Source organism: Pipistrellus kuhlii, unplaced genomic scaffold (assembly GCF_014108245.1).
Source record: "Pipistrellus kuhlii isolate mPipKuh1 unplaced genomic scaffold, mPipKuh1.p scaffold_m20_p_35, whole genome shotgun sequence".
NCBI lineage: Eukaryota > Metazoa > Chordata > Mammalia > Chiroptera > Vespertilionidae > Pipistrellus > Pipistrellus kuhlii.
The window spans coordinates 1,263,278-1,284,280 of NW_023425535.1; the positions used below are offsets into that span (position 1 = coordinate 1,263,278).

Consider the following 21,003-nt stretch of genomic DNA (forward strand, 5'->3'; position numbering starts at 1 on the left):
CCCACAAGCCATGCCACACACAATAAGGAGTGAATAAGCAAATAAACCCAACCAAGATGGCTAAGGCCACAGAGAGCAGGAGGGAGGCTCGGGTTTCCCTGGCAATGGAGGAAGCCAAGCTTTCCGCCTGCCCTTGCTGGCCCAGGCCTCCACTTAAGGCTACAAAGTTTCAATTATAGAAGGTAAACAAATCCAAACAGAAATGGTGGCAGCCACAAAGCGAGCAGAAAGCATGGCTCTGCTCAAGGCTACAAAGTTTCAATTGTAGAAGATAAATAAATCCCAGATACCAGGGCCTCCGTTTGGGTCACTGGGGGGGTATGGCTGGCCTGCAAACCAGCACAGGCTCCTCATCCAGGCTGCCCCATGCCCCAAGGGAACCCCCACCCTGATCTGGGACACACTTCAGGGCAAACCAGCTGGCCCCCACCCATGCACCAGGCCTCTATCCTATCTAATAAAAGAGTAATATTCAGATTGCCCATCACTCCAACACACAAGATGGCTGCCCCCATGTGGTCAAAGATCCTGCCCCCATGTGGACATAAGATGGCCACCACAAGATGGCCAGTAGGAGAGGGCAGTTGGGGGTGACCAGGCCTGCAAGAGAGGGCAGTTGTGGGTGATTAGGCTAGCAGGGGAGGGCATTTGGGGGTGACTAGGCCTGCAGGGGAGAGCAGTTAGGGGTGACCAGGCCTGCAGGGGATAGTAGTTAGGGGCAAATTGGCTGGCAGGGGAGACGTTAGGCATCAATCAGGCTGGCAAGGAAGTGGTTAGGGGATGATCAGGCTGGCAGGCAGAAGCATTATGGGCAATCAGGAAGGCAGGCGATCAGTTGGGAGCCAGCAGTCCTGGATTGTGAGAGGGATGTCTGACTGCCCATTTAGAAGTGGGCAGTCGGACATCCCTCAAGGGGTCCCAGATTAGAGAGGGTGCAGGCTAGGCTGAGCGACACCCCCCAACACACATTAATTTCATGCACCAGGCCTCTAGTCCTATATGATAAAAGGCTAATATGCAAACTGTCCCCTTGACCAGGAGTTCGACCAGCAGGCAGGCTGGCCAACTGCCCATGTCCCCTCCCCCTGGCCAGGCTGGCTGGACCCCACCCATGCACAAATTCATGCACTGGGCCTCAAAAAATAAATAAATAAATAAATATAAATATATATATATATATATATATATATATATATATATATATAATATTTTGAGTGGGTAGATTATTATGCATTCAGAGATCATAATAATCTGGTCACTCAATGTATAGTTTAAGATAAATTTTAGTTTTAGAAAGGAAAGTATTTTCTTTTTCTTTTTTTTGACTTAAAATAATTTTTAAGTGTAAGCTTTACATACTTTTTCATCTGACAAATGAGAATAAATCAATCCTTGAGATCTTTGATCATTACTGTGAAAGGGCAGGGCGGGGCGAGGATGAGCTCCCAACTCCGCCCCGTAGGGCGGAGTTATCCCTAGCCCTCAAAACGCCTGGACCGGGAGAAATTCGCTCTCTTCCGCCATGCTGCCGGCATGAGTGGGGGAGCACATGCTAGCATGGTGAAGGCTCTCTTGCTTATTGCATCGGACTTGGCTCCCTGGTGGTCCTTGGGGATCACGAAGTCTGGGCATAACAACTGCTTATTCTTAACACATATAATACAGTTAGCCTGCCATATTCTAGGCATCTAGTTACTGCAATTAACTTTTCCTAATTCAATTTATACTTTGAACTTTTAAAGCTGGCAAGTCAAATATATTTGGCATTTCTTAGATTAATAACATTACATTTTTAATACATCCTGCTTATTTAGGGTAAAGTTTCAGCAACACATTTTTTTTTCAGCATTCAAATGCAAATGAACACATTCTTTAGCTGAAGACTCCCAGCCATTCACCACCATTCACGGCCATTCACCACCATTCACGTAAACTTGTTACCATTACCATCTAGTTTCCGCCTCATGGCTGGGAATTTCAAAAGCTGCTTACAATGTCTTGGGAAACCAGTTTTAATTTATCTCCCAGTTATCTCCACCACGTTTAAAGCTCATTCTGTACACAGAAAAGTTTTAAGCACAGCCCAAAACTATGCGCACTCGTTTTGAACTGGCCTTTCTCTTTACTGAGCATAGAGATTCGCCCTTGAGCTCTTCTCCGTTACAGGATGTCGCCGCGCCAGATGCCTCCATGCCGGCCCAGGCCTCTTGGGCCCAGGCCCCCTGAGTGAGGCTGCTTCTGCCGCAGCCCCAGCCACGCTACTCAGGCGGCCCCCGAGGAGAAAGCGCGGGTCGCCCCAGCGGCTTCCCGGCTCCGCCTCCCCTTCTCCAGGCAGCCAGCAAATTAACCCATGTGCCTACTCCCTGAGCGAGGCCACCACTGCCCCGCCGCGCCCCGACGCACAGACTGAGCCCCGCGGGAGCCCCCGCTCCAACCCAACGCCGCCAGGGGGCCCCGCACCACCACGCCGGCCACACTTCGCCGGCTCCATCCTGGGGCGCCATGTCGCCCGCAAATACCAAATTCAGACCTGGGAAAGGCTCACTTTCCGCAGGTGAGGCAAGGGCTCATGCCACTCACCTCGTCCTGGGAGAGGCTTATCCCTCTCCCCATCAGGGTCCCTCTCGGGCCCTCCCGGGAGGTCAGAACGTCTTCTGATCCTCCTGCCCGTGGCCTTCATGGTGCGTCCACCAGGCGTCTTCGGGCACCAATTCCATGAGGGGTTTTATGTCCCTCCAGAGCGCGCACACACCTAGCGCGGCCAGTCAGGCTCTCCGGATCGGGTCCCCTAATGGTCCTGTCTGGGGATTCCGGATGAATTCCCCCATCTGTTATGCCCAGACTTCGTGATCCCCAAGGACCACCAGGGAGCCGAGTCCGATGCAATAAGCAAAAGAGCCTTCACCATGCTAGCAATGGGCTCCTCCCACTCACGCCGGCAGCATGGCGGAAGAGCAAGGAAAGTATTTTCTATGCTGTTTTAAAATGGTTGATTAAAAAATTTTTTAAAGCTAAATATTACTTACTGGAACTCAAATAATACAAATACTTTCTAAATCATAAGTTTTAAATAAGATTAAATAGCCAAAAAACATGTTTTCTCAAATCCATATAGAGAAGTTTTAGATCTGGGCTCACAAAGATTTTAATGATGTAAGGTAGATAACATCAAGCTTTTAATTTTAAAAATGTTGATAAAGGCAAAATTATTAAAAATTTAATTTAAAATATTAAAAATAGATAATTTCTAAAGTGCTGATTATTCAATTTATAAATAAGGCACAAAATGTTGAGGGGAAAAAGGTATTACAAAGCTTCAATTATCAAAGGGTAGTAATGCAGTTCATTTTAAATATTTTAAGTTTTTAAATTACATATATTTTTAATTCAGAATCAATAGCACTTACATGCCTCATCATAAACATAAAATAAGTTTAGTCCTAGTAAAAAAGAAATAGGTGTTCTGATTAAAATCCTAGTGTACACAAATAACCAACTTTCAAAAATATGGTACAATGGAGTTCACATGTCATTAAACACTGCATAATTCTATCTTACAATAATGACCAAGAAATGCTTTAGGGTCTAGTACTACCCTCAGAATCAGTATTATAGACATCAACTTATGTCACATATCAGAATTTCATGTTAATAGACAGCTCCTGATATTAGGAATGCTAATTTATCAGCTCTAACATTATTTTCATCTTTTCTAGCTTATCCAAAATAGTTAAACAGAAAAAAGAACATATCTTTCAAAATCCTCTTGAGATTTTGAGAGATGATAGGAACAAGATGATAAAGCTTTATTTTTTAACTAAAATTTGAAGCATGGAGATAAAATTTGACCTGTAGAAGAAATAAACCAGCAGTAGATTCAATACCTAATTCTGTTTTCAGGTTAAAGAAGGCTCAAACAACTATGAAGTCCTTCCCCAAAATGAAGACTGCTCTAAGCAGGCTAAGGGAGCCCCTCTCTGTGGTGTTCATGTGGCATGCCTGAATCGGGGACCAATGTAAACACTCCCAATTCTTTCCATGCTCAGATCTTCCTCATTAATCAAGTCTCTGCTCACATCATCTTCTCCCAGGGCCCTTCTCCAATCACCTCCTCTCACCCAGCCTCCACAGACTCTATCATACTACCCTGTTTCCTCCTAAAATGACATCCACACTTTACCTGCTTATTGTGGGGACCTTCATGAATTAAAGACATTTTCTCCCATAAAATATTGCACTGAACACCTAGATGCTCAAAATGTATTTGATGAATGAATGAATGAATGAATGAATTCCCAAGGACTGTCCATATTCTGAAAAAGTATTCAACAGGGCCATGATAGTATCTATGACACCCAAATACATCATAGACAAGGCTAAGAGATATTCAGGAAGTTTCTACAAATATCATCAGCCCAGGCCTGCCTGGTGTGGCTTAGTGATTGAGTGTTGACCTATGAACCAGGAAGTCACAGTTTGATTCCCCATCAGGGCACAGGCCTGGGTTGCAGGCTCGGTCTCCAGTAGGGGGCATGCAGGAGGCAGCCAATCAATGATTCTCATCATTGATGTTGTATATCTTTCTCCCTTCCTCTCTGAAATCAATAAAAAAAATATATTAAAAAAAATAAGACATTACCTCAGGGATTAAGGAATCAGTGGATAAAAACAAGCAACAAGCCTGGAATGAACCTAATCACAATAACATCATATTTGTATTATGCCATTCCATTTCCCTTCCCTATATTGATGAGGTTTATTTTTACTTATTTGTTTTTTAAATATATTTTTATTTATTTCAGAGAGGCAGGGAGGGAGGGAAGGGAGAGAGAGAGAAACATCAATGATGAGAAAGAATCATCGATCGGCCTCCTCCTGCACCCCTTTTTCCCCCACTGGGGATCCAGCCTGCAACCCGGGCACATGCTCTTAACTGGAATCCAACTCGGGACCCTTCAGTCCATAGGCCAATGCTCTATCCACTGAGCCAAACCAGCTAGGGCGATGAGGTTTATTTTTAAATCTTTCTGAATGGAATCATGAATCATTAGACTTTCTGATATATGAGCTCCTGCCAGTGTTGATTTAGGCTTTAAATAACAATGCCTATGGTTCTTCTAAAACCCAAGAGCAGAACGAGAACCTTACTACAAAACATAAAAATATGGACTGGCTTAAATATTGTTATTGTGAAAGTGCTTAATATACATAATTATAACATATGCCTACCTCTTCTAGTATTTATAGGTCCACCACGCATAGCCAGTACCAGCTTCAAGGTACAGCCTTCTGAAATGCTGTGGATAATTAATACAAAAATAAACTACAATCATCAAAATACACTCAGTGTTAAATATGTACATAATTATTGCTGCTTTACCAGGCATAGTGCCTGTCCTCTAAAAATAGATATAGCAATGAGCATAAATATAAAATGTTAACTTATTTACTTTTTAAATAATAAAAAAGTGAAGAAGTTTTCATAATCATTAAATATGACTTTAAACCTCAGAATAAATGTACTGGAAAGGATCTGTGACCATGTGGTTTAACATCTTCATTTTACATGTAAGGAAAAAGAGGCCCTAAGAAAAAGAGATTCTTATTCAAAACCCAAAGAATTAAAAAATAGCAGATATATTTAGTAAAATAGGAACCAGAAAATCTACAAGGCCTCCCAATGCTCTTCCAGCTATTGCATATTGCCTCTGGCCTTTTTGCTCTTTTCTTAAGAGTAAAGATTTATGTGAGAAATGGGAGGAAAACAAGGCAAAATGTCAGACAGAATATCTGCAATCACTGGTATGCACAATCTCACTTAGTAATGGAAGAAGGTCTTAATGAAAAATGAAAGAACTGGTGAAGAGCAATACTCTCTCACTCAATACTTGTGAAAATGGAAAGAAAAGGAATCTAGTCAGGTGAGAATTGGGTCAATATTCAAAGAAAGAACCAAAAAATGCAAGATCAGAAGAGAAAGATCTAAAAAGGAAGAAGATTAATAGCTTAGAGTGAATAATGAAAAAGTAAAACAAAATTTCAAAGGACAACAATAAGGTTGTTGTCTTTTTCTAATTGAATGTATTGGGGTGACATCAGTTCCTCAAACCAAAAAGGTTTCATATGTACAACTCAATAAAACATCATCTGCAATATTGGCAAGTTGGATCCAACAATATATTAAAAATATCATACACCATGATCAAGTGGGATTTATTTTGGGAATGCAAGGCTAGTAAAATATCCACAAATCAGTAAATGTGATACATCCCCTAAACAAATTGAAAGATAAATATCACATGATCATATATATCAATAGATGTAGAAAAAACATCTGACAAAAAGTTTTTGATAAAAACTCTCAGGAAAGTGGGAATAGAGGAAGCATACCTCAACATAATAAAAGCCATATATGACAAACCTACAGCCAACATAATACTCAATGGTCAACAACTAAAAGCTTTTCCCTTAAGAAAAGGAACAAGATAAGAATATTCACTTTCCCCACTCTTATTGAACATAATATTGGAAGTCCTTGCAACAGCAATCAGACAAGAAGAGATAAAAGGCATCCAAATTGGAAAGGAGGAAGTAAAATTCTCACAGATGACACTATATTGTACATATAAAATCCTAAAGATTCCACCAGGAGAAACTACTGGACTTAATAAATGAATTCGGCAAGGTAGCAGGATACAAAATCAACATCTAGAAATCAATGGCATTTTTAAATACCAATAATGAACTCTCAGAAAGAAAAAGAAAAAAAAACTAAAAAGGAATCCTATTTACTATTACAACAACAACAACATATGTACTACTATGTGTAATGTTTCAAACAATAAAAAAAGAAAAAAATTAAGCTATTGTTGTACCAAATAATGAAAATGACATAGAATCTTAAAAAAGAAAAGAAAAATAGTCATCAGAGAAATGCAAATTAAAACCACAATGAGATATCAACTGTTAGAATGGCTATCATCAAAAAATCAACAAGCAAGTGCTGACAAGGATGCACAGAAAAGGGAACACTAGTTCATTGCTGGTGGAAATGCAGACTGGTACAGCTACTATGGAAAGCACTATAGTTTCCTCGAAAAATTAAAAATGGAACCTCTGTTTGACCCAGTGATCCCACTTCTGGGAATATTATATTCTAAAAAATCGTGAAACATAAATCAGAAAGGATATATGCACCCTATGTCCATAGCAGTGCTATTTACAATAGCTAAGATTTTTTAACAGCCTAAGGCCCATCAGCAGATGAGTGGATAAAAAAGCTGTGAAACATTTACACCATGGAATACTATGCAGCTATAAAAAAGAGGGATCTCTTACCCTTTGGGACAGCATGGAGGACCTGGAAAATATTATGCTAAGTAAAATAAGCCAGTCAGAGAAAGACAAATATCACATGATTTCACTTATTTGTAGACTCCAATGAACAAAATGAATTGACCAATAAAAGAAGACTTGAGCCGAAACCGGTTTGGCTCAGTGGTAGAGCGTCGGTCTGCGGACTGAAAGGTCCCAGGTTCGATTCTGGTCAAGGGCATGTGCCTTGGTTGCGGGCACATCCCCAGTGGGGGGGTGGTGGGGGTGTGCAGGAGGCAGCTGGTCGATGATGTTTCTCTTTCATCGACGTTTCTGGCTCTCTCTCTCTCTCCCTTCCTCTCTGTAAAAAATCAATAAAATATGTTAAAAAAAAAAAAAAGACTTGAAGCATAGAGGTATGAAGCAGACTGACATATCTTGAGGTGGGGTTGGGGGAACAAGAAGCGATAAACCAAAGAACTTATATACTTACACGCATAGCCTATGGACATGGGCAATAGGGTGGAAAAGACTTGGGTGGGGCTGAGAGGAGGAGGTAAAGGAGGAGGTAAATGGGAGACATTTACCTCAACAACAAACATACATTAAATAATAATAATTGGCAAAAAAACACACCACATTTTCTGCAAACTGCATTGTGTATCCATCACTCCAAGCAAAGTCTCTTCCTGTCCCCATTTTCTCTCCTTTGCTCACCTCCACTTACCCCCCATTGCTCCTTTCCCTCTGTCACCATACTGTTGTCTGTGTCTATATGATATGTATGTAAGTTTTTTTGGCTAATCGCTTCATCTTCTTTCATCCAGTGCCCACTTCCCCTCCCCTCTGACAGCTGTCAGTCTGTTCCCCGTTTCCATACTCCTGTTTCTGTTTTGTTCAACAGCCTATTTAGTTCAGGATTTACACTGAAATCTAGGAAACAGAACTATTCAAAAGAAGAGACATGATCCAGATTCAGAAGAAAAACTGGTACTATATGAAGTCACAATACTGAGCATCTATAAAACAATTAATATGCAATTACACTCACTTGTAATCATTCAAGCAATAATCATCTTCAAGTTCCACGTTATTCCAAATTAAGTGCTGCTGACAGATTGGAATACCTTAGGGAAAGGTTATAAAAAATGGTTTAAAATGCAATAGAATCTTCTTAAAAGTGTGATACAAAACTATGTATGAAATGAAAATAATAACAATAATAAGAAATTAAACACATTCTATATTAAATGCTGAGTGCTTAGCTGAAATTTACAGAATCACAGGTAAAAGACATAGCTAAACGTGGATGTGGTCCAATCCACTCACTTTAGAAAAGAACAGTATGTTTCAGGAACTCTCTGACCTTGAAACTGGAAGACAGTTCTAAACGCTGTAAAGTACAGTCCTCATTCAGGGTTATATGCAAGGTTAAAAGTGTGAGTGGGAATGGGTAAAATCAGTTAAAATGTACAAATTCCCAGCCATAAAGTAAGTCATGGGGATGTAATGTATGACACGGGGACTAGAATTAATAGTATTGTGTTGTATAGCTAAAAGTTGCTAAGAGAGATCTTAAAAGTTTTCATCACAGGAAGAAACACTTCTGCCCTGGCCAGGTAGCTGAGTTGGTTAGAGTGCTGTCACAATGTGCCACGGTTGCAGGTTTGATCCTTAGGGCACATACAGAAATTAACCAATGAATGCATAAATAAGGGCAAGGACAATGTGATGCTTCCCTTCCCCCATTCCTCTCTCTAAAAATCAACTAATAAAAATTTTAATTAAACTTTTGTAAGAAGAAACTTTTGTAAGTTTATGCTGATGGATATTAACTAGGCTTATTGTGGAGATCATTTTGCAATACATACAAATATTAAATAACTAGAGGCCTGGTGCACGAAATTCATGCACTCAGGGGAGGGGAGGTCCCTCAGCCCGGCCTGCACTGTCTCGCAGTCCAGGAGCCCTTGGGGGATGTCTAACTAACGGCTTAGACCCGCTCCCCACTGGCAGTGACATCCTCAGCTCTGCCCCAGAGGCAGGAGACGCTCCTGCACTGCCACTGCGCTCGCCAACTGTGAGCCTGGCTCAGGGCTCCTGGCTGAGCAGTGCTCCCCTGTTGGAGTGCACTGACCACCGGGGGCAGCTCGTGCATTGAGCACATCATAGCCACCGGTTGGGTTGATTTGCTCATTAGCCTTTTATTATATAGGATGATTATATAGGATTACGTGGTACACCTGAAACTCATATATATCAATAATAGCTAAATAAAAAATAGCAAGAGACAGGAAGGGGGTGGCCAAATAGGAAGGTCTTTCTTGCACATCCTCCCAGGGCCAGACTAGAAATACAGCTAAAGTAGGGAACGTTCACCTGGAATTACCAACTGAGGTCCAGCTGAGAAGGCTCCCATCAAGGAAGGACAGAAAACACCTGGAAGAGCAAGGTCATGAGAAAGACTGACCCAGCCTTCACAGGCAGCAGGCCAAGAGGGAGGTGGGACTTCACAGCTACGGAAAGGTTTTTCCCCTGAGAAGATGGAGGCCTAGGACCCAGACTGGACACCTCATCCTAAAGCACTAGAACGAGATCAGTGGCCCACGTAATACCCAGCTATGAAAGGCAGCAGGGCCACTGGCCACCAGGGAGTGTGGAGCCCGTCAGACATACAGCTGCAGGTTTTTTGTTTGTTTGTTTGTTTGTTTTTAAACCAGAGCACAAGATTTTCACTTTTAGTAACTTACCCCACGCTTCAGTGGAGGGAGAGTGGTGTGAACTGAAGGTGCCTGAGGAGAGGCTGGGGTAGAAAACACTGGGGGAGGCATGGAGAAGAGGTGGCTGGGAGACCTGCATTTGGTTGCAGCCCCACAAACTAAAATGGCCCATTCCAGTAGCCACAGCTCAGGAAAAGGAAAAAACACCACCCTCGGCGATACATTCAGCCTCACCCTCAGGAGCCCTGCCTGTCACACCCTGCATCAGGAAACATCAGTCACTGAGGAGGGGGGAGGTAACCATCCCACTAACCCAAAAACCTGACTGGTGCTTGCCCATCATAGGAGAGCTGATAAAAACTCCAGGTTTCCAGCTGATCCCACTGGTTTGCATATGAGGATCTCTGAGCAGCTGAGGGCAGAGTAAGATTCTGCGTGACGCTCCTTCCTAATTCTCTCTTCTTTTGTGGTGCATTAGTTGTTGTTGTAGGTGGATTGTGTATGTTTTTATTTTGTTTCTTATTTTGTCGTTGTTGTTTTGTTCTGCCAGCACCTGCACAACAGCTCACACAACTTGGACAGGGCTGAGCCTACACAGCCAGCCTGAGAAGAGACTCCTCCCAATTATAATGGAGAGCACAAATAACTCCCAACCAAGGACATTCCTGGGTCACCCAGCTTGGGGTATCTAAGAGACTGCACCACTGGGCCCCACAAAACACTTACTTATGAGGCAATCCCATTAAGTCTGAGAGGCATAGCAATTTGCTCTATTACACAGAAACAAATACAAAAGGAGAGAAGTAATGGAGAGGTAAAAAACAATAACCTCCAAATGAAATAAAAGGAGGAAACTCCAGAAACAGAGCTAAATGAAATGGAAGCAAGCAATTTATCAGATATAGAGTACAAATTAATGGTTATAAGAATCCTCAATGAACTTAGTGAGAATTTGAAGAAACTTAGTGGGAACTACAACAGCATAAAACAAGAATAGAAACCAGAAATAATCAGCTGATAATTAAGAATAACATATCTGACATCAAGAATACACTGGAAGGAAACAATAGTAGATTAGATAAGGCAGATCGAATCGGTGACTTGGAAGACAATGTAAAACAAAACAAAAAAAAAACAAATAAACAAAAAAAAACCCCACCCAATTAGATCAGCAAAAAAGAAAAAAAGAATTGAAAAGCAGGAAGATAGTTTAAGGGAACTTGGGGACAACATGAAATGTAACAACATTTGCATCATAGGGGTGCCAGAAGGAGAGGAAAGTGAGCAAGGAATGGAGAGCCCATGTAAAGAAATGACAGAAAACTTTCCTACCCTGATAGAGGAAAAAGTCACACAAGTTCAGGAAGCAGAGAGAGTTCTAATCAAGATGAACCTAAAGAGACCTACTCCAAGACACATCGTAATAAAAATGTCAAACATTAGAGACAAAGAAAGAATCTTAAAGGCCATAACAGAGATAGAAAGTTACCAAGAAGGTTACTTTAGAATAACATTAGAATGTCAGCTGATTTTTCAGAAGAAACACTTCAGGCCAGAAGGGATTGACTTGAAGTATTCAAAGTAATGAAAAACAAGGACCTGAACCCAAGACTACCCTATGCAGCAAGGCTGTCATTTAAAATTGAAGGAGAAATAAAGAGCTTCCCAGACAAAAAAAAAAAAAAAAAAAAAAAAAAAAAAAAAAAAAAAAAAAAAAAAAAAAAAAAAAAAAAAAAAGGCTAAAGGAGTATATACCACTAAACCAGGATTGCAGGAAATTCTAAAGAGAGTCTTTTAAGAGGAAGAAGAAATTGAGAGAGAGGAACATAAGTATAAAGAAAAAAAGTAACATTAAATAAGAACCTATCAATAATAACTTTAAATGTAAATGCATTAAATGTTCCAATCAAAAGACAATGAGTAGCTGATTGAATAAAAACATGACCCATATACATGCTATCTACAAGAGACCCACCTCAATACAAAAGATTCACACAGACTGAAAGTAAAGGAATGGAAAAATTTTTTTCCATGCAAATGGAAAAGAAAGAAAAAAGCAGGAATAACAATATTTATACTTGGCAAAATAAACTTCAAAGCAAAGGCCATAAAAAGAGACAAAGAAGGCCACTCCATGATACAAAGGGATTGACACAACAAGAGAATATAACCCTAGTAAACATATATATATATATATATATATATATATATATATATATATATATATATATGAAAGCCTAAATGAAGCAATCAAATGACCAAATAACCAAATGATTGGTCAACCAGTTGCTATAATGCACACTGACCACCAGGGGGCAGATGTTCAATACAGGAGCTACCCCCTGGTTGTCAATGTGTTCCCATAGCAGGAGCCACTAAGTTGACTGACGGGTGCCAGACAAAGGGCTCATGGCTGGCTGCCACAGCCTGGAGACCACAGCAGAGTAGCCTGCCAAGTGGCAGTGGCAGCAGGTGCAGCGGGGCGGGGATGAGCAGGAGCAGAAGGCAGAAACGGCGTCGGACTGCCAGATTCTCCCTGATCCACACAGGCTACGTTGAGGGACACCACCACAGATGCACAAATCCATGCACCAGGCCACTAGTCCTATATAATAAAGATGTAATATGCAAGTTGACAATCACTCCAACACACAAGACAGCTGTCCCCATGTGGTCAAAGATGGCAGCCCCCATGTGGACACAAGATGACCAGTAGGGGAAGGCAGTTAGGGTGACTGGGCCGGCAGAGGAGGGCAACTGGGAGTGACCAGGCCTCTAGATGAGGACAGTTGGGGGGGACCCAGGCCTGCTGGGGTAGGCAGTTGGGGGGGACCAGGCCTACAGGGAAGGACAGTCTACAAGAGACCCACCTCAGTACAAAAGATTCACACAGACTGAAAGTAAAAGGATGGAAAAATTTGGGGGGGGGCACCATGCCTGCAGGGAAGGACAGTTGTGGGGAACTGGGCCTGCAGGGGAGGGCAGCTGGGGGTGACTAGGCCTGCAGAGGAGGGCAGTTGGGGCTACCAGGCCTGCAGGGTAGGACAGTTAGGAGAGACCAAGACTACAGAGGAGGGCAGTTGAGGGCAACCAGGCTGGCAGGGAAGGGCAGTTAGGGGCAATCAGGCAAACAGGGGAGCAGTTAGGCGTCAATCAGGCTGGCAAGGAAGTGGTTAGCGGGTGATCAGGCTGGCAGGCTGAAGTGGTTAGGGGCAATCAGGCAAGTGATCGGTTGGGAGCCCGTAGTCCTGGATTGTGAGAGGGGTCCTAGATTGGAGGGGGTGCAGGCTGAGCTGAGGGACACACCCTCCCATGCACAAATTTCATGCACCGGGCCTATAGTCTATATAGTAAAAGGGTAAGATGCTAATTAGACTGGGAGACTTTCTAGATAAAGCCACAGGGCGGGGCCAAGGCAGAGGAAGGTTAGGGGCAATCAGGGCAGCAGTGGGGGGAGTTGGGGGCAAGCAGGCTAGCAGGGTGGGGGAAGTTGGGGACAATCAGGTTGGCAGGAGGGAAGTTGGGGGTGAGCAGGCCAGCAGGGGAGGAGGTGAGGGCGAGAAGGCCAGAAGCAGGGGAAGTTGGGACAATCAGTCCAACGGGGGGAGGGAGATAGTAGGGAGCGAGCAGGCCAGTAGGGGCTGTTGGGGGAGAGCTGGCAGGTGGGGGGAGCAGTTGGGGGTGAGCAGGCCAGCGGGGGCGGGGGGGCAGTTTGGGGCAATCAGGCAGGCAGGTGAGCAGTTAGGAGCCAGTGGTCCTGGATAGCAAGAGATGTACACCTGCCCTATGGCATCAGGCCTAAGCTGGCAGTCAGATATCCCCTGAGGGGTCCCAGTTTGGAGAGGGTGCAAGCTGGGTGAGGACACACACACACACACACCGTGTACAAATTTCATGCACCAAGCCACTTGTATATATATAAATCATTTAGTTTACTGTCCTTAGGAGTTAGTATTCTAAAAATCTGTTCCCAGAGTAACATGTCCACATGGAATGATAACTGCTTATATTTTAATTTATTTAGTAATTAAGGCGCCATCTTTCACATTTCTTGTGAATGGAAATGTCAGTAACTTTGACAAAGGAAAGCAGAAAATATAATTTCCAATAAAAAACATTAATATATTAGAAAATTTCTTTTACTTCAGTGTTTGTCTGTGATTATAGTTACAATTGTATATTAACATGCTTTTTTTTTTCTGTAGAGCTTGAACACTAATTTCAAAATAACTCAGACTTAAAGGGGAAAAAAGTATATTATAAATAATTTTCAATGCTAAAAATAATAGTTTGAATGATATTTTCTTTACATTTCTGTGATGTTAAAGGAAGATTAAGGTAGATCCCACACTTTAGCATAATTATCCTTTTTTTTGGGGGGCGGGGGGGAGAGGTGGAAGCCAAACTGCACATCTGAATGCCCAAAGAATATTTCACTACATTAGCCAGAGAATGAGCATTATATACATAGACAGCATTTAATGAAAATCTTTTTCAAACATGTAATATACTGCCTTCTCTAATTACTTTTTATTATGATATTATAAAATAAGTTCACTAGAATAACAACAGTAAGATCTATTTGCAAATACACTGGCATTCATATATCGATATTATCACAACTTTATTTATAATAATGAATAATTGGATAGGTAAGAAATATCTCTTAATAGAAGACTGGGTGAGTAAATTCTGACAAATATATATTAAAGTGCCATCTATTTGTTAAACACACGCACACACAAATGTTTTAAAAGGAAATATACCCCAAGGGTTACGAACAGATCCTATAGTTCTAGAGGCTGGAAAGTCCAAGACTGAGGTCTAGCAAAGTAGATTTCATTGTGAGGCCTCTTATCTTGGCCTGTAGGCAGCTGACATTTTCCTGTGTGCTCACATGACTTCTTCCCAGGTATACACACAGAGAAGGGGAGCTTTCTTGTGTGTCTTCTCATAAGGGCACTAATCCCATCAAGAGGGGGCCCATCACCATTACCTCATCTAATCCTAATAATTACTCAAGCAAGTTGCTTTGTCTTTTTTAGAGTTTTCATACAGATACGTTTGTGATTGACAACATGTTCATATCTGCATTTAGAAAATAAACCAGAATCAGTAGGATTTATGGATAACTAAAGACAATGCTAAAACATAGTTCCCATCTCCCAATATCTCCTCCCAAAACAATACAGAAGAGAAATGATACAAAGAAACCATGCCTTTGGCCCTTATAACTTAAAGTCAGCTAATGTTCAAATTTCAAAATAACTGGAAATAAAAAGGGGCAATTGCCCATTCTCAGTGCAGGATGTCTCATGCTCCTGCCCCTGCAGGCTTCACTGAGAAAAATTTTGGAGAAGAGAGAGAGAAGCAAGTGACATTATATAAGTTCAACATAAAACCATCACAAAGAAGAAGAAGGCCATTTTAAGTCCAAAAAGTCTACAAAAGGAATTTAGGTAGATTAGACACTGGCTTCAAGGAAGGGACGTTAAAGACAAGCAAATCAAGGAGCGTGGGAAAGGGTTGTGGGACAGGGGGTGAGAGAGAGAGAGAGAGAGAGAGAGAGAGAGAGAGAGAGAGAGAGAGAGAGAGAGAGGATTCTTAAGTAATCCAGCAGTCAAGGGGAAAAAGAATAAGGGATAAAAACTCAAGAGTCCTAAAAGACAAAAGGTCTTTAGTACTCACAACTCCCCCAATCACCACAAAACATAAAACATCTCCTAAAATATCTGCACACTGCTCTACTAATAGGGAGAGCACCATTAAACAGAATCTGTAAAACACCCAATACCACAAAAATCAACAAGATAAAAATTAACAAACCCATACAGAATTAACAGTAAAAATTAGCAAACAAAATGCCCCCACCCCTATCAACCAAGATAAATTTTACCCCTCCCCCACAAAAAATAGCTGTGAAGGAGAACACTATAAGGCCACATCCAAAACTTATTCAAGCATTTGAAGATATTTAAGAAAATACTTTGAATCAGAAATTCAAAAATAAAGACTAGAGCCCTAGGCAGTGTGGCTCAGTGGTTGGAGTGTCACCCTGTACACCAAAAGGCTTCAGTATCAATTTGCGGTCAGGACCATAACCAGGTTGTGGGATTGATCTCTGATCAGCTATGTGCAGGAGGCAACTGATTGATGTTTCTCTCTCACATCAAGGTTCATTTTTTCTCTCTCCTTTCCTCTCTATAAAATCAATTTTTAAAATATAATTTTTAACAGAAAATGTCCACACAGACACAAAAATAGAGAGAAATAAAAATAGAGCTGACTAAACTTAGAAAAGAAATGAAGGAAAAAATAAAATTACCTAAAAAATAAGAATAAATTACAAGAGACAATCAATTCAAATACATATTTAATAAGGGGCAAGGCAGAAAAACAACCAAGAGAATGAAAATTACATAAAGAAGAGAGAAGGATCAGAGAAAAAATAGTGGAAATAAAAGGCCAAGAAGGAATAATATTCATATTATCAAAATCCCTGGAAAAGAAAAACAAACATCGAAACAGAACTAATATTTAAAACCATAACCCTGGAAAACTTCCAGAAGTAGAAAAAGACCAAAGACTTGAATTTACAGGTTGAAAGGATCTACTATATACATGGGGAAAGTCACCTGGAGCTCCTTGATTTTGATGATAAAGATAAAAATCCTCAACAGTGAATTCCTCAACAGTTACACACACACACACACACAATCACTTATAAGAAAAACAAATTACACTGAACTCAATAACAAAAAGAATCTGATTTTAAATTGAGCAAAGGACTTGAATAGACATTTCTCTAAAGAAGACATACAGATGGCCAATAAGCATATGAAAATCCTAGAGGCCCAATGCATGCAATTCATGCACAGGTGGGGTCTCTAGGTCTGGCAAGTGATCATGGCCTATCAGGGCCATCCTGCCTAGTCCCAATTGGGACATAGGCAAAGTCTCTTCAAGTTCAAGAAGATAGAAATCATATCAAGCATCTTCTCAGATCATAGTGGCATAAAACTGGAAATTCACTACAATAAAAATAATCCAAAGAAATCAAACACATGGAGACTAAACAGCATGTTATTAAACAAGGACTGGGTTACCAGAGAAATCAAGGAAGAAATTAAAAACATCCTTGAAACAAATGACAAGGAAAACACAAAAATCCAAAATCTATGGGACACAGCAAAAGCAGTTTTGAGAGGGAAGTTCATATTCCTACAAGCCTATTGCAAAAAACAAGAAAAAATGGTAACAGATGATCTAACTCTACAACTCAAAGAATTAGAAAAAGAGCAACAAGAAAAGCCCAGTGTACGCAGAAGGAAGGAAATAACAAAAATCAGAGCAGAGATAAATGACATAGAGACCAAAGAACAATACATAAGATCAACAAAACCAAGAGCTGGTTCTTTGAAAGGATAAACAGATAGATGAATCTCTAGCCAGGCTAACCAAGAAACAAAGAGAGAGGACTCAAATAAACAAAATCAGAAATGAAAGAGGTGAAATAACAACAGACCCCGCCGAAATACAAAGGATTGTTATAAAATACTACGAACAACTCTATTCCAACAAACTGAACAACCTGGAGGAAATGGACATATTCCTAGAAAAATACAACCTTCCAAAACTCAATCAGGAAGAATCTAAAAATCTCAATACAGTAGTGACTTGGGAAGAAATTGAAACAGTCATCAAAAAGCTTCCAGCAAACAAAAGCCCAGGACCAGATGGCTTCACAGGAGAGTTTTACCAAACATTCAAGGAAGAACTAAAACCTATCCTTCTCAGACTATTCCAAAAAATTCAAGAGGAAGGAACACTTCCAAACTCCTTCTATGAAGCCAGCATCACCCTAATACCAAAACCAGATAAAGACAACTCAATGAAAGAGAATTACAGGCCAATATCCCTCATGAACATAGATGCCAAAATCCTCAACAAAATTCTAGCAAATCTGCTCCAGCAGAACATCACAAAGATCATACACCATTACCAAGTAGGATTTATTCCAGGAATGCAAGAATGGTACAATATCCACAAATCAATAAATGTGATAGATCACATAAACAAAATGAAAGATAAAAATCATATAGTCATATCAATTGATGCAGAAAAAGGATTTGATAAAATCCAACACCCTTTCCTGATAAAAACTCTCAACAAGGTGGGAGTCCAAGGATCATACTTAAACATAATAAAAGCTATATATGATAAATCCACAGTCAACATCATACTCAATGGGCAAAAACTAAAACCATTCCCTCTAAGAACAGGAACAAGACAGGGATGCCCACTCTCGTCACTCCTGTTTGACATAGTAGTGGAAGTACTAGCCATTGAAATTAGACAAGAAGAGGAAATAAAAGGCATCCAAATTGGAAAAGAAGAAGTTATCCTTATTTGCAGATGACATGATATTGTACATAAAAACCCCAAAAGATTCCATTAAAAAACTAAGTGACTTAATAAATGAATTTGGCAATGTAGCAGGATACAAAATTAACGCCAAGAAATCCATGGCATTTCTATACACCAACAGTGAAATTACAGAAACAGAGACTAAAAAAGCAATTCCATTTACCATCGCACCAAAAAAATTAAGATACCTTGGAATAAAATTTAACTAAGGAAGTAAAGGATCTATATATGGAAAACTACATGACACTGAAAAAAGAGATAGAGGAAAATGTAAACAGATGGAAGAACATACCATGTTCATGGATTGGTAGAATCAACATCATCAAAATGCCCATACTTCCTAAAGCAATGTATAGGTTCAATGCACTCCCCATTAAAATACCAACGGCATATTTCACTGACCTAGAAAGAACTCTCCAAAAGTTCATTTGGAACAATAAAAGACCCCGAATAGCCACAGCAATCCTGAGAAAGAAGAGTAAAGTAGGAGGGATCTCGATACCAGACTTCAAGTTGTATTACAAAGCCACTGTTCTCAAAACAGCCTGGTACTGGCACAAGAACAGACATATAGATCAATGGAATCGAATCGAGAACCCAGATATCAACCCAAATCACTATGCTCAATTAATATTTGACAAAGGAGGCACGAATATACAATGGAGTCAAGAAAGTCTCTTCAATAAATGGTGTTGGGAAAATTGGACAGATACATGCAAAACAATGAAACTAGATCACCAACTTACACCATATACAAAAATAAACTCAAAATGGATACAGGACTTAAACATCAGACGGGAAACCATAAAAATACTGGAAGCATCCACAGGCAGCAAAACCTCAGACATATGCCAAAAGAATTTCTTCACTGATACTGCCCCTAGGGCAATGGAAGCTAAAGAGAAAATAAACAAATGGGACTACATCAAAATAAAAAACTTTTTTACAGCAAAAGAAACCATCAAGAAAACAACAAGAAAGCCCACTGTGTGGGAGGACATATTTGCAAATGTTACCACTGATAAAGGTTTAATCTCCAACATCTACAGACAGTTTATACAACTAAATAAAAGAAAGATGAATGATCCAATTAAAAAATGGGCAATGGACCTAAATAGAATATTTTCAAAAGAAGACAGAAGCAAGGCCAAAAGGCACATGAAAACATGCTCAAAGTCACTAATTATCCAAGAGATGCAAATCAAAACAACAATGCAGTACCATCTCACACCTGTCAGAATGGCCAACATCAACAAATCAACAAACGACAAGTATTGGCGAGGTTGCGGAGAAAAAGGAACCCTCGTGCACTGCTGGTGAGAATGCAGAGTGGTGCAACCACTGTGGAGAACAGTGTGGAGTTTCCTCAAAAAGCTGAAAATGGAACTCCCATTTGACCCAGTAATCCCCTCCTAGGAATATATCCCATGAAACTAGAAACACTAATCAGAAAGTATATATGCACCCCTATGTTCATAGGAGCACAATCTACAAAAGCTAGAATTTGGAAACAACCTAGGTGCCCTTCAGCAGATGATTGGATCCAAAAACTATGGTACATCTACACAATGGAATACTATGCTGCCATAAAAAAAGAAGAAATTCTCATCATTTGCAGCAACCTGGATGGAATTGGAGAACATCGTGCTGAATAAAATAAGCCAGTCAATGAAAGAGAAACACCACATGACCTCACTCATTTATGGATAATAAAGAACATTATAAACTGATGAACCAAAAGATAGATATAGAGACAGTAAAGCAACAAGCAGACTGTCAAATTACAGCAGGGAGGGTAGGGAGATCTGGGGGAGTTAATAGATCAACCTAAGGACATATAAGTACAACAAATGGACACAAAACTCCGGGGAGGGAGGATATGTATAGGAGGGGGGAGCAATGTTAAAATATGTACACAGATAATTTAATAAAATGTAAAAAAAAAAAAAAACCTTAGAGAGATGATTAATGGCAGAAATGAGGCATGAAAAATATAAGATTAACCTGGAATATTTTGTAGTATCATGCAAGCAAAACAAGGATATGCCTAAAAAATAATGGGGACATTTCAAAAGGACATATGAACCAACTTGAAGGTACTCCCAATAGTTAAATTTGTGACAATTTTAGCAATAAAATAACAATGGTCATATAGCATAATCCATAGAATAAAATAATTATTCATAAGCCCATGCTGATATAAATAACTGGATAAATAAGTAATAAGGGCTAATGGGCAGCATTTCCTTACAGTAGAATGCCAATAAATGAAGAATGGAAGTAGAAAAATCATCACCAGGAAAATACTACAATAACAATTGTTCCTGGCAAAGTCATCAATACTAAAATTATTGGCCAAAATGATAAGAACAAGATCAAGGTAGGCCTCACAAGATATTTATAAATTAGTAGATATTGAACAGAAAATAATTAGAAGAAATACTTTAATATTGTTATTTGTCCTTTCTCCGGCTACCTCTGGGCTCCCAAGTGCTGAGACAGCAAGGCAGCAACTCCATTCCCCACCCCCGCCCAGCTCCCA

General features: G+C 40.3%; 1 protein-coding gene across 7 annotated transcripts in view; it reads right to left on the reverse strand.

The window, feature by feature from the left end:
• ZFAND4 (zinc finger AN1-type containing 4) overlaps window positions 1-21,003 on the reverse strand; it is an 83,540-nt gene that overhangs the window by 41,228 nt on the left and 21,309 nt on the right. For 3 of the 7 annotated variants that reach the window (XM_045570673.1, XM_036461148.2, XM_045570674.1), the window contains 2 exons: window positions 8,366-8,441; window positions 5,230-5,297 (listed from right to left, as the gene is read on the reverse strand). The exons of 1 other annotated variant lie outside the window; for it this stretch is intronic. In XM_045570673.1, the coding sequence (XP_045426629.1) occupies window positions 5,230-5,297; window positions 8,366-8,441 (144 nt within the window). The remainder of the gene's footprint in view (window positions 1-5,229; window positions 5,298-8,365; window positions 8,442-21,003) is intronic. 3 more of the 7 variants (XM_045570676.1, XM_036461152.2, XM_036461153.2) reach the window with 2 other exon arrangements.